Source organism: Sitophilus oryzae, unplaced genomic scaffold (genome assembly GCF_002938485.1).
Source record: "Sitophilus oryzae breed Bouriz unplaced genomic scaffold, Soryzae_2.0 scaffold_813_pilon_pilon, whole genome shotgun sequence".
Lineage (NCBI taxonomy): Eukaryota > Metazoa > Arthropoda > Insecta > Coleoptera > Curculionidae > Sitophilus > Sitophilus oryzae.
Window position 1 is genome coordinate 2702106 of NW_022147432.1, and position 13956 is coordinate 2716061.

General features: G+C 32.4%; 1 protein-coding gene and 1 non-coding gene across 6 annotated transcripts; both read right to left on the reverse strand.

The window, feature by feature from the left end:
* Window positions 1-3754: 3754 nt before the first annotated feature.
* On the reverse strand, window positions 3755-12256 carry LOC115889333 (juvenile hormone esterase-like). Of its 5 annotated transcripts, none has more exons than XM_030909307.1 (10): window positions 12136-12256; window positions 11570-11738; window positions 7947-8084; window positions 7679-7847; window positions 7388-7579; window positions 7147-7331; window positions 5438-5594; window positions 5173-5375; window positions 4159-4306; window positions 3755-4086 (listed from the first exon to the last, which is right to left on the reverse strand). In XM_030909307.1, the coding sequence occupies exons 2-10, from the start codon at window positions 11705-11707 to the stop codon at window positions 3776-3778; spliced, it is 1641 nt and encodes a 546-aa protein (XP_030765167.1). In that variant the 5' UTR covers window positions 11708-11738; window positions 12136-12256; the 3' UTR covers window positions 3755-3775. The 5 variants fall into 5 exon arrangements, with proteins under 5 accessions (XP_030765167.1, XP_030765169.1, XP_030765171.1 ...); XM_030909309.1 differs by having other exon boundaries at window positions 5182-5375; window positions 12136-12255; XM_030909311.1 differs by lacking the exon at window positions 11570-11738 and having other exon boundaries at window positions 12136-12233.
* Window positions 12257-12405: 149 nt separating this feature from the next.
* Trnal-uaa lies at window positions 12406-12489 on the reverse strand. Its single transcript has one exon. It is a non-coding gene; the product is annotated as a tRNA-Leu (tRNA).
* Window positions 12490-13956: the final 1467 nt, after the last annotated feature.

Here is a 13956-nt window from a genome sequence, read left to right on the forward strand (position 1 = left end):
CCGGGACTTTTCAGGCGGATTGTAAAAAATGAAGCTTAGGTAATTACCTACAAAAATAATTCTTATCATTTTTTACCTAGAATCAGGACCGCGTTAAGGTGAAATGGCACCATAGGCAGCATTTATTTTGCCGCCCCCTTCAACTAATAAAAATTCAAGTAAAATTTGTTATACCTAACATTCCTAAGTCACTCATACAAAAAAAATCAATTTTCTTTTTTATTTTCATCTGTGAATAAGAAGACTAAGGAAGGAGCATAATGCTATCCATGTATTCATGCATGGGCGGAAAAGGCACCATAAAAGCTCTCTAGGGTGGGGATCCTTGACAGTTCTGTTTGACAATTCATTTGACACATTTGAATTTGATTTGAAATTTTGTGGATTTGTCAGTCTTTACGGAGCTGATTTTATGTTATTTATTATTTATTCTACTACTGATAGTTGTATAAAGGTAGTAAATCTAGATGGAAATTGTGGCAGAACTTAAATTAACAGTGACACTATCGCGATTTATCGAAAAAGACTCTAAAATAGTTGGTTGTGTAGCGTGCGGTAGATCTCGGCAAAAATTGAGTGAAATAATGGAACAACTTTTCGCTAGTAAGTGACTATATAATATACATACGATCATTTATGAAATACACTTAAATTAACTAAATTATATATTTTTCTTGCATTTTAGCTTTTATTTATTACTTGTCAAAGATTAGATGTCAAAGAATTTAGATACGTTAATTTGAGTTCTAAACCAAATGAACAAGGACCGAGAACTCCTCGACATAATAAAAAAGAGGAAAGCAGCCTATTTGGGCCATATCATGAGACATAGCAAGTATGAATTCCTTCAGCTCATCATCGAGGGTAAAATTGAGGGAAAGCGCGGACCCGGACGACGGCAATGCTCCTGGCTGAAGAACATCAGAGATTGGACAGGCCTGGACTCACATACTTTGCTGAGAAGAGCGAAAAATAGAGAGGAATTTGCCATGGTTGTTGCCGATCTTCACTGAATGGAGAAGGCACTTTAAGAAGAAGAAGAATTTGACTTACCTGCTTCAGTAGCGTATCGGATGTTTGTGTTAATAAATACTTATTATAACTTATCTATTTTTATTAGAATTATATATTTTTATAACAATTTTAATAACTACCAACATTTATTCACAACGTAAAATAAAACAACAAATTATTGAGTCTACCCCACGTCTACCCTACATCATAGTTTTACATTTTTTAAATAAAATTAGAACGACACTGATAAACCGGAATTTAAGTCGGCCATATTTGAGGCCCATCGCGGTGTACCTAAGATTTTTGATATGCTCCTTCCTTAGTCTTCTTATTCAAAGATTTTCATAAATTAATTAAAAATGTGTTATTTTTGTGAAGTATCTCTATTTATATTGTAGACATGAAATCAAATTCGGGACAACTTTTTTACTTTTTTAGCTATTTAGTCCATCTTGATTAGTCGATTGAGCGCTAGATATTTGTAGTATGTCGCATGATATCATAATTAATAATCTATAGAATTAGTTTTTTCAATAACTAAATTATAAAATATTTTTCCATTTTTTACGAATTTTTTGGCACAACCTGTAAATTTTTATTTTAAAGGAATTAAACGTAAACTCCATAAAAACAACTTTTTAATACTAATATAATTAGTCGTTACTATAAAATGCGACATATTTTAAAGCTCAAAAAGTGTCGACAGGGACGTATTCACCAGGGACGTGCATATGGGTTATCACTGGAATATTTTTCTTTGCTTGTACGCCACTGACTTTTTCTCTTGTTAGCGAAATAGTGTGAGCTGTTTCAAGCCGATTAAAAGTTGTCTCTTGATATTTTGTCGATTTCGGCCTCCTTGATGAGATAAACGCAATTTTATTAATTTGCTTTGATCCAAGTCGAATGTCGAATAGCCCAACCTTAAAAAAATTTAATATCATTAACTTCAGAAAGTTTTAAATGATTTCTCATCAAAAAATGAAAAACAATTATAGTGATATTGTTGGGTATAGAAATGCATAGTTTTAGAGTTACAGGATGTTAAAATTTTTTTTTTAAAATGATAGGTTTTTTGTAACTATCTTACTAACGTAAGTAACTAACTTATTTTTTTATTTGAAATTGCTGTAGGCTGGACTAATAGTAATAATAATTTAATAATAAATTAGGTAAAATATATAATTTATAACTATATAAATATAAATAATATAATAATATATAAATAGGTAATATAAATGTAATTTTTATTTTAATTTTATTAATTGTGATTAATACAATTACGTTTATAGAGGAGGCGTATGCGTCTATTCAAGGAGGCCAAATTCGACAAAATATCAAAAGATAGCTTTTAATTGGCATTAATCGGCCTACACAATTTTGGTATCAAAAGAAAAAAGTCAGTGGAGCTGTGGAGCACATGTCTATTTTTTTAATGTTCTAGTTATAACCCCATATGCACGTTTCTGATGAATTTATCGAGCTTTTTAGCATTAAAATATGCAGCACTTATAGTAAATTTTACCCTCAAAATTTCGTTCGAAACCTTAAAAGTACGTGGATAAAAATTATAATAAATTGAAAGATTATTAAGACTTTAGAAACAAAGCAGAATCGGACATATTAGTTGGTATGAGAAATAAATCTTATTTTTACGTGCGGAATTTCCCCACGAGAGATGGCACATGTTTTTTGAAACACCCTGTATTTCAGACTTTTGATTTCATTGGCAGTAATATAGGTACCGTGGTTTGTGGTGAAATTGATCTCCGGGGGTGAAACTGATCACTAGGTTGTATTTTTATTAAAACAAATGTAGCGCGCGAATCGTCGGTTTGTTTAATGTTAAACCGCCAAAGGTGTTTAGTATGATCGAAGGGAATGTGTACAGGTCACGTCGTTAAATCGCTGTTTTTTTATCTAAAAAAATACATTCAAATTGTTTAATTGTTTTTGCTTTCATTTACAACTTCTAGAACTGTCATTGGTAAGTCTCAAATGGTTATATAGTAACGAACACACTGATTACATGGCGCTATTTGTTAATGTTTCTGCAAGTCATATTCCGAAATTTAGTTATTTTCGATTGTGAATTATGAGGTTATACTTTAATTTGTTCGAAGGGGTCAGATTAATCGCTTAGTACGGGCGAGATTGATCATCGAATGATCAATCTCACCCCGTGAGCAATCTCACCCTGCGAGTCAATTGTGGTAAAACAAGAATGAACTGTTGGTATTTCTTTCTTGTTTTTGATTCAGAAAATAAATATTTAGTTTGAAAGCCTAATCTTGTATTTTTTACAACGCAGCAATAATTATTTCTTATTGATCATTCTCACCCGCACCAAACAATCTCACCCCAAATGCTAAAAATCCTGTAAATTTAAATCATGACTTTAAAATAGACAGGGGTTAGATTAATCAGTTTCTATGTAGGTATACACTTATTCAATGCATTAAATAAAACGTGATCAATCACACCCCACACGTCACACGTAGTATGAGATTGTTCAGGACATTTTGTTCGTTCCAGGCCTTTAATATATTTTTTTCAAATTTTCTTATTATTTGGTGTTGTTCTTATCACTAACATCTACCGAAAAAACTTATTTACAAAAATAAAATTTTACACAAATGCCAAATCTCTGTTAAAAACTTTTTCTTATGATCAATTTCACCCCAAACGACGGTATTTAAGTTAAAATTTCTAAAAGGTAAACTAAATAAAAAAACACAAATGTTTGGAAAAATACATTTTTCTATAATTTAGAACATAATTTCCCTTTGGCATATATCTTATCCCAAAATTTCATTCTGTTGTCTTCTGGGTTTTCATCAATCCTTAGATTTTGCCCAATATCTAAAAAAGGAATTCTATTGGCGTCCATCACTCTAGGCCAAATCAGACCTACGGAAGGATCCAAATAAGGTGTAGGGTTACCATATTTGGCAAAATTAGTCCATAGTCTTGTCATTCTTCGTTGAGCTACGTCTTCTATACTTCCTGGGCTAGGAATTTCAGTTAAAATTGTCCTGAAGAGGTATCCAAGTTCGTCAGCATGGCATACACCTTTTAAAAATCTTTATTAGTACATAAAAATAAATAGAACAACACTAAAATTGATCGATTAGCTATACTTACCAGGGAGTTCAATGCCTAAAATTTTCTTATAAAAATTGAGTTCTGATTCAAGAGACAACCTGTACATATAGATGGGTACTTTTGATGTGTTTCTGTGAATTTTTACTGATGCATATATTCCTCTTAAAAAAGAATTATCAGTTGTTATCTACAAAATATAAACTTGTTTAGTGTCAGTTGCTATCTATAGACACCACTATAGATCATACGAAATAAACTTTTAGTCACGTGATTAAGCTTGAGCAGCACAGCTTTCCCGACTTTTATATTTCTTTTAACCAAAATATTTTACGAAACAAAAATGAATTAATTATAAATATATAAACAGTAATTATTTATATGAACAAAACTGACCTCCTTAGCAGCACTTAAGAGACATAAAGGGCAATTATTGACCGCATTGAAATAATATTAAACCCGTGATTTTGTCATAATATTTAAGTATTTTAGTTTTTAATAGTGCAGTTATTGAAACTACAAAACACTCAGGTACGAGGTTTGTGTGATGTAACGCTGTTTCAGGTAGTAAAAATTAAGTGAAAAAGAACCCGAATTGGGCGTCGCTTTGTATTATGACAATTTCAAATATTAATAAAATTGTCGAAAAAATATTAACACATAAAGGAGGAGGCAATTACGTGGTTGCTGGGTGCAATAACATTCAATAACTCAACTTTTCCGGATATTCCACTCTCCCGAAACAACATGTTATAGCTTCACAAATTCTCACACCGATTTAATCAAAAGCAAAAATGGATTCAAGCAGCTCGACGAAACAAGTGAGCAAAGAAAGTGCCCATTACATAATCAAAAAATTAAATAGGCATATATTACTATGAGAGGATAATTTTTTTTATCCTCTTTGCCTAATTTGCAATATTAATATTCTTATCAAAGCAATCTACTTTTGACTTAAAATGATATATCTAATAACAACGGTCACTATTTTATTTGGATAGACTAATATATGTCTAATAAAGGAATTAAAGCATAGAAACATTGATAAAAGATGACCTTACTAACATCGTAGAATTCTTGTAAGTGGGTGTCTCTGCTGATATCTCCATTTCCAAAATAAAATTTTATAATCTCTTCGCCTAGTTGTTTGGATAGTGTGCTACCCTTCTTCAGTTGTAACAAACCTGGGACATTAAATTCCTTGTCTGTCCAATATACGTAATTCAATTCTGGTGCTACCATAGCGTCTACAATCATTCCTAAAAAATAGTTAATTCCAATATACCCTGAATGTTTATGATATAAATTAATAAGTTCATACCGTCTCCTGAATTGTATCCCATTAATATTGGTACCTTGTTGTACTTTCCAGACTGAAGAATCTTTACGGGGTGAGTTGAAAATAATTTTTCACATTTACACGACTTTGGTTCGACAACAACACCTATGAATCTTGTTCTGTTTCCTTGTACTGTCTCCTACAACCAACACGGAATGTTTAAGAGATATGTAGAAGAAATCATTTTTACTGTTTAAGGAGGCCTGATTTGTAAATTAAAAATTAAGAAAAAAGACTGAAAGTCTCGGTCTCATGTAGAACGTAGAATGTTTAGGAGGGGGCAAATCACCGCGACCTTACAGATCTATTGTGTGCTCCACTTTCTTGAGTTATAACTCATCATACAGTCTCAAGGCTTTGACAAAAACCAGTATCTGAACCGGCTCCACAGAGGCCAGCTCTCCATTTTCGACATCAGCCGTACCAAAGTTTATGACACGAACGGTTGTCATCTCGGCCTACTCAGTGATAAGGTGTTCTAGTGTTTCCCATTTTTTTCACAGAATCTGCATTCGCCGTTGTTTCTCAGCTTCAATCTACTGAGGTGTTCTTTGAGGAGACAGAGTCCTGTTAGAAACCCCGTGACAATCCGAAGATTGTTTTTACTTAAATCGAGGAAAATATTTTGATTTTTTCGGTCGTAAATTTTGAGGCCCTTTTTCGAGTGCCTTAGACCGTTGCGTTGGAGGATTCCCATTCCAGGTTACGGATGAAGTCTTCCAGGTTCTTCAGTTCCGTTTTAAGTTCGTTTCCGCTTAGAAAACAGAACGGTTCTGGTCCAGTTAGTGGAGTGTTCGCTTCTTTTCTAGCTAGATCGTTTGCTTTTTCATTGCCTTCTATCCCTTGGTGAGCGGGCACCCAGAGTATATTTTATTTTTGAGACTTTATTTTCTTTGCCTAATTTGTTCAGCTTCTCTACGCATTCTTGGACCAACTTCAAATTGATGGTTACTGACTTGATCGCTTTTAGTGCTGCTTGACTATCGGAGGCTATTTCCTGTTTCCGATATAGTTCCTTTCTAAGACAAATTGTACGCATCTTTCGATAGCGTATATTTCTGCCTGAAGGATGTTGGGACAGGTGCCCATTGGTTCGGAGTATTTAGTTCTGGAACCAAATACTCCTATCTCTGTCCCTGCTATGGTTTTGGAAGCATCAGCATACCACGTTATGGTATGGTCTTTTACATGTCGAACAAACGTTTCTCTCTTCCAATCCTTTTTATTTTTCAATACTACAGTGAGGTGTTTCTCAAAGTTGTAAATTCTTGGTATGTCATCCACTGGGAGTTGGAGGAGTGGAATTTCCTTTACGAGATTAGTTTAATTAGATTAAATTTAATGATATATGTGTTTACTGTACCCTTTGTGAGTTTAAAAAGCCTCGGACCCAAAAATGCTTCCAGTACTGAATCCGTCAATAATCATTCTAATCATCGTCGCATTGGCGTAACTACCGACGATATATGAGATCGAGACTCGAGAATTTTTAATTTAATTATTTAGTTTTTATTCTAGTGGAAAACTAACAGATAAATATCCTTCACAGGAATCAGGAGTCGATTCAAAGCAGATTAATAGTAAAGAATAAAAGAGTAAATATTTAACCAAATATAAATTGAGGCAAAGTGAACACCAGCTTATAAAACAAAAAATATGAGTTCTTAAAGCAATCAAAAATAGGTACTGACACTATTAATTTTACATTGAGCTTCAAAAATCTCTTCTGAAGATGCCTCCATGAGATATGCAAGTACCTCTTCTTCACTTTTTTCTTCTAAACCCATAGCTCTTCCTATAACCTTGCCGTTTCTTATACCATAAGCCCAACTACTTAGAGCTGAACCGCTTTGACATAATGCCTTATGAAATAATCCTAAAAGTACAAATTTTATTTTATAACCATTAATGTGATTACAAAGGTTTTGATACCTTTAGCCAAGGGTGAAAGCACTAAAAAATGAACTGCAGCTGCGCCTGCGCTATTTCCAAAAATGGTCACGTTTTTTGGATCACCCATAAAGCACCGTATGTTTCTTTGTACCCATTTTAATGCTAGCACCATATCTTTAAGTGCAGCGTTTCCTGGAATGTTTAGTTTGTGATCTTCTAGGCTTAAAAATCCTAGAATAATAAAACTCTAAATTAATAAAAAGGGAGCATCATGCTGCAGAAATACTTGTTCGCCTTAAAACTTTACGTATTTAATCATTTTGTTCTTACCGAAGATTCCTAATCTATAGTTAATAGAAACGACAACTATATCTTCGGCTACCAAAAATTCTGGACCATGCAGTGATTTTAAGTTTGATCCAGCCAAAAAACTGCCACCATGTATATATACCATAACAGGTTTTAGAGGTGGGTTCAAAGTATCTGATGATGACTGTAGCTGCAATAATATAAAATCAATTAAACTAATATGTTTTAAAACAGAGTTTTCAACGCCCAAAATAATTTAAAACAGTTAGAATATCCAAGAAATACTTACACAGGGTGTGTAAACATTTAAATTGAGACAATCCTCACTTCCTTGCATGGTTTTAGTTAGTGGGTCTTCTTGAACACAAAGATTACCATCATCTATGGCATTGAAAACTCCCTCCCATGGGTCTATAGGTAGAGGTGCCTATGACAAATCTTCAAAATATTTATTTATATCGCCTTACTTTTTAATAGGACATTTTTAATAATCATTAATGAGTGTAGAGCATCTGCCATCTATGATATAAGTACCAAAGTATACTCAGATACGAGGTTTGTGTGATGTAACGCTGTTTCGGGTAGTAACAATTAAGGGAACAATAACTCGAACTGGACGTCGCGTCGCGTTAATTATGTTGTGAGAATTTCAAATGTTAATAAAATTGCCGAAAAAATGTTAACGCGTAATAGTCTGAGAGCCGGGTGCAAAAACATACAAGAGTTTTCTGAAAGCTCATATTTTCAAAATCGATTGCATTTTAGTGTTAAAAAACAAAGGTACAGTCAGCAGTTCTAGTTCCGGGACGCATTTAAGCAAAATGTACCATTATATAGTCCATAATGTGATTTTCCCTGCTTTCATTGGTTGAGACTAAACGCTGGTGCGTTTTGCCAACCGTGACTAAAACGTGGTACGTTCTGCTATATTTTTTCCAGCATCATGCAAATGTTTTAAGGACGATGCAGATTACACTAACATGTTATAAACGCCATCATTAAAATCTTTGATTTTTAGGAATGACTACAGAATTATTCTATTTAATATTTGATCGTCTTTTTAGGACCAGTGTGAAATGTTAAAAAAACGCCTATTTTATAAAAATATTAGCCACTTCTGAAAAAATGTTTTCAGAAGAATTTCTTCTGTTGATTTCCATGTGTCGCATGTCGTGGCGTCTCTGTAACACAGACACAAATATTCTCTACGATCCCAATAATTTACGAATATAAGTTATCCACTAAGTTATATCCACGAAGGGTATTTTTTTGCCAATTCTTTAAGATTGCTTCTTCAAAGCTTTTTCTGCACCTGGCAAGGATGGAGCGATTAAACTAGTTCTGAAAGATTTATATAATAATGGTCGGTCTTCATTGGAAACTGCGTGATTTTTGTCCTAAAGCTACCTCCATACAGCCTGTCCAATACGGAAAGAACAAAGTAAACATTCGCCGTACAATCTAGGCAACTGAATTTAGTCGCGAAAATTCTGAAATCCATGCGTCGCGTCGCGATCTTTTGCTGTTTTTAGTTCAGTATAAATAATGCTACCTTTATCCAAAACTTCTTTTACACTGTATCGAAATTAATCCGGTAAAATATACGTTAAACCTTCAGATGTCATGGTAGATATCAATTAAAAATGCTAAAGTTTATACACAAAAACAATGTCTGTCTAATGAAAACTACTTTAGAGAAGCGTATAATGGTGGCGTGTTTTTGGCGAAGTTGTCATACCAATCAGTCAATTCTTTTTTATTTTTATCAGGGCAATTGAAAAAGTTAATGCCATTGGATCTCAAGTATAATACACCACTTTTTAGTAAAGTGTACCTTTGCTTTTTAACACTAAAATGCATTTGATTTTAAAAATATTAGCGTTATTTCAGAAAACTCTTGCATGTTTTTGCACCGGCTCTTGGACTATAAAGGAGGGTGTAATTACGTGGTTGTTGGGTGCAATAACATTCAATAACTGAAGTTTCCCGGATAGAAAGATAGTTTCCCTCCCCCGAAACAACATTTTAGATTCACAGCTTCTCACACCGATTTGATCAAAAGCAAAAATGGACTTGGTTCGACGTAACAAGTGAGTAAACAAAGTGTCCATTACATAATCAAAAAATTAAATAGACGAGAGGACAAGATATAATTTGCAATATTAATGGTATACTTTTTTTTAATAAACTAGTGTTTTAATTTTTTTTAAATATCTTCTAAAACTATAATTATGTCCCTTTTTGTTATAGCCGAAATAGCCCCAGTTATGTCCCTACTAGCAAAACCGGTGAGTAAAACTATAGTACCTAGTTGAACTCATCTAAAAAAATTTATTAACTTCAATAATAAACTACAATATGATCGAAAAAAAACGGCGTCCAGTTGACTTGGAAATGAACATCAATGACATTCTCTATTTAATTTTATATATAAAATGACAGCGATCTTCATTTCATAGCCATCGCTCATGCCGTTTTTTTTTCGATCATACGGTATAATACAAGTTTCTGAAAGATATCAAAATATTTACTTTTTTTTTAGAATTTTTCACAAATTATACTTCCTAACACTTTTAGAATAATTATATAAACTTTTTTTTTCGTATATTCGCTATTTAAACCCGTGTATTTGTATATGCCGATTGTTTACGATATTCTCCGATAGTGGCAGCACTGTCGGAGAATGCACCAAGCCTATACGAGACTAGTTTTTACCTTTTCTATAAGTTAAAAAAACCTAACCAAGAAGGGGGTTGAAAAATGCAACATTTTCAAGTACGCCCTTCTGAGGCCCTTCATTTCAAGAACTAAGAAGCCTATGACAAATCTGTAGATACACTGCATCTTTAGTTTCGTAAGAAAGTACCACAGTAGCGATGTGAAAACCGCATCTTTGTATCTCTACAGATAAATTAATGAGAAACCCCATAAAATACACGAAAATGAGACCCTGTTAAAAAGAATATACCGGGTGCGTCTCAAAAGTGGCTCACCCCTATAACTTTTTTTAATTTTTTTCAGATATAACAACGAGATTTGGTATGTTAGTATATAACATAAACTGGGATTGATTGACATATTCAATTGTTTTCGATCACTTCCGGTTTCACCGGAAATGACTACAACTTTTGATTTTTAAATGACACCCTCGGTATTTTTTTACTTTATTCGATAGAAAATGACACTCTGAATCCAATGACATATCATATGTCAACTTTTGACATAGTCACTCAAAAACAAATTGTATTTTAAATTTCAATCTAGAGTGCCATGGCTGTGTTAAAAACGCTAATTTTTAATCAAGGAGCCTTGGAAAAATAGATTTGATCGTCTAATGTTTTTAGTGTCTCGTCCAGGGGCGCTATTCTGTAAAATCGTCGGTATCGGTAAGTTACGACAGCTCTTGGTACGTATTTGTATATAGAAAAATGTGTTAATTGTTAGTTATCATAGTTACCGATCGGTCAATCGCAAATTTGTACCGATGAAAATCGGTATCTCTACCGTGCCCTTGTTAACCTCACGGTAGAGATACCGAGAGTTGTCGGTACAAATTTGCGATATCTGACAAAGAACCGATCGGTAACTATGACAACAACAATCAACACGACGCTCATTGGCCGCACGTACCGATAGCTGTCGGTAACTTAACGATACCGACGATTGTACAGAATAGCGCCCCTGGGGGGTTAAAAGATGCCCAAATCATATTTTTAATCATATCTCAATTTTTTCAAACGGAACGAGGGTGGCTCATTAGCATATTTGGAAAAAGCATCTAAATATCTAAAAAAATAAAAAAGTTATAGAGGTGAGCCACTTTTGAGACGCACCCGGTATATGTAAATATATTTTTTAAATAATCTTTTAAAATTTGATTTGTCTTATTTTTTTGAGCTTGTTGATGCTTACCTTAAATCTGAGTGGTCCAATGGGAGGTTTTGCGTATGGTATACCAAGAAAACTATAAAACTTATTTCCTCTGGCATCTTCGGATATTAATCCACACAATTTACCTTCTTTTACAGAAATTATAGGTTCTTCTACCATAGTTAATCCAAATATGTTTATTTAATTTACACTGTTCAAATTAAAAATGTAAATTAACTATTGTTTTTTAAATAAAATACTGGAAAATAATTTGAGTTTATCAAATTATTAAAGGTAACATAATAAATTCCTTATCACAATGAGTTGTAAAATCTTATCACTAAATTTATTTAATTAAAATAAAAATAAATATTCCAAGTAACATTATTTTTCATTAAATCATATAAAAAATAGGTTGACATGGCAACAATGCTTTGCTATATTTCATTAGACTTTTGACAATTGAATTTTTGTTATCTAATTATGTCATAATACGGGCGTTCTGCATTTTCAATTAAATCTTGAAAATCTTTACTTAACCTAATGCTAATGTAATTGGAATAAAATGATCAAAAGAAAGAAAAAAATCAAAATAAAATAATATTTACCGTATTTTCACTTTTTCTAAGAGCCTAATTATAGGAGAATCGAACTGGAGACTGAAATATAATTAAGTTTATTACTTATTACTGAAATGGCATTGGACTTTGACCCCGTGATAATCTATTACCTTAATTTGTGTTTTTCAACTGAAGGCCAGTTTTACTAAAAATGAGTGAGAAGCAATATTTTTTAATAATAATAATAAATAACATTTATTTATTTAATAGTTAATTTTATATTTCAAAATTCTATTTAATAAAAAATAAAAAAAGATATGTCAGGTGTGGGGTTCGAACCCACGCTCCCTTTCGAGAACCAGAGCTTAAATCTGGCGCCTTAGACCGCTCGGCCAACCTGACTGTGGAAGAGAAGAAGAAAATGCTTGTATGTTTATCAACACATATTGAAGAATATATTAAAATATTGATTTTTAAAAGTTATTGGTTTTTCGAAGAGCTTTAGAGCTTTACAAAAGTCATCCACCTCACAGTAATGCGGTATGTAATTTTCAGTATTTTTTAAAGTTTGGTACGTAAAAAAACTATAGATCTTGCGTAAAAAGTAGGTACTAGGTAGGTAGGTACCTATTTAATGGATGTTTTAAGTTTTAATAAGTTTAAATTAAAGGTACTTAGTAGTTTAGTTAGGTATGTTGTAGCTGCGATAAAACGATAAATGCAAAGATATTACCTATACCATTTACCTACATTTAGAAAAATATAACTGATATATTAAACAACATTATATTATACGTACTAAATAATAAAATAACATATTTATTTATATTATTAATAAATGCTAATAAACATTATAGGATAGGAACTTCAAAAGAGAAAAGGAGCAAGAACAATAAGAAATAGTGCATTATCTACTACTTTTGTTGAAGGTTTGTTGTATTGTTTTAAGAATTTGACCGGTAGAAAGCATCAAAAAACTTTCTCTCGTACCTAATAAACAAATATTTTTTAAGTATTATTTTTACCGAGTCCTGAAAGAACCTGGAATTAATTTCGAGACCCGGTTCTGTGAGGGACAAAAAGATCCGGGAATTCCGGGTACTTACCAAACGAAACCAAACCTTAATTGGGAGTATTAATTATTAGGGTTTCCAGGACCGGAGCTGTTTTTCGGAACCGAGAATTTCGGTACTATGCCAGATGCCTCGAAGGAACAGGGATTTCCCGAGTTTATCGGTAGGTACTTTCGGTACTTTCGCTTTGTACTAGCAAATTTTTGTTTAATCATTGTGCAGTTTGTCAATCAAGAACCAAGGAATGGATTTCAGAAGAAAAACCGATAAAAAGTTGAGTTTTAAATAAAGATAATATCAAATTAGTAAGTATTCAACCATGAAAAAATTAACATGGAATAAAGTTTGTATACCATCTCGTCATAGATCAGCGCATCTCGTAAGGATCGTACTAAACATAATATAATATACTACTAAAAACTGAAGTAGCTGTAAAATATCGACATCACACGATAGGTAAATAATGGATTTTAGTTTTTAGTACTGCAGAAAAATCATGTCAAAAGGTACTGGTTTAAAAAATTAAGATTAAAATTAATTAATCAACCTTTAAGGTTTAAAATTTGGTGTTATTATGTTTTTTTTTGGTGTTATATTATATATTTAAGTGTTATTATTAATAAAATAGTTTGTTTTATTTATGTTGTTTTATTTATTTCCTGTGGAATATTACAAATTTGTATTTGTACATAAGTTATATATATTGATAAATATAATAATAAATGCGGGAAGTTTCTTGAAGCTTGAAAGTAATAAATAGTTCTTTTTTATAATTTTTTGGTATGTGGTGTTCTGT

Excerpts from the sequence above, each read along its gene's own strand:
- LOC115889333 (XM_030909307.1), bottom strand. The coding sequence starts at position 11,707 with ATGGTAGAAGAACCTATAATTTCTGTAAAAGAAGGTAAATTGTGTGGA. Across the intron at positions 7,580-7,678 it reads CTATAGATTAGGAATCTTCG|GATTTTTAAGCCTAGAAGAT; the intron begins GTAAGAACAAAA and ends TTATTATTCTAG. Across the intron at positions 7,332-7,387 it reads GCTTTCACCCTTGGCTAAAG|GATTATTTCATAAGGCATTA; the intron begins GTATCAAAACCT and ends TTGTACTTTTAG.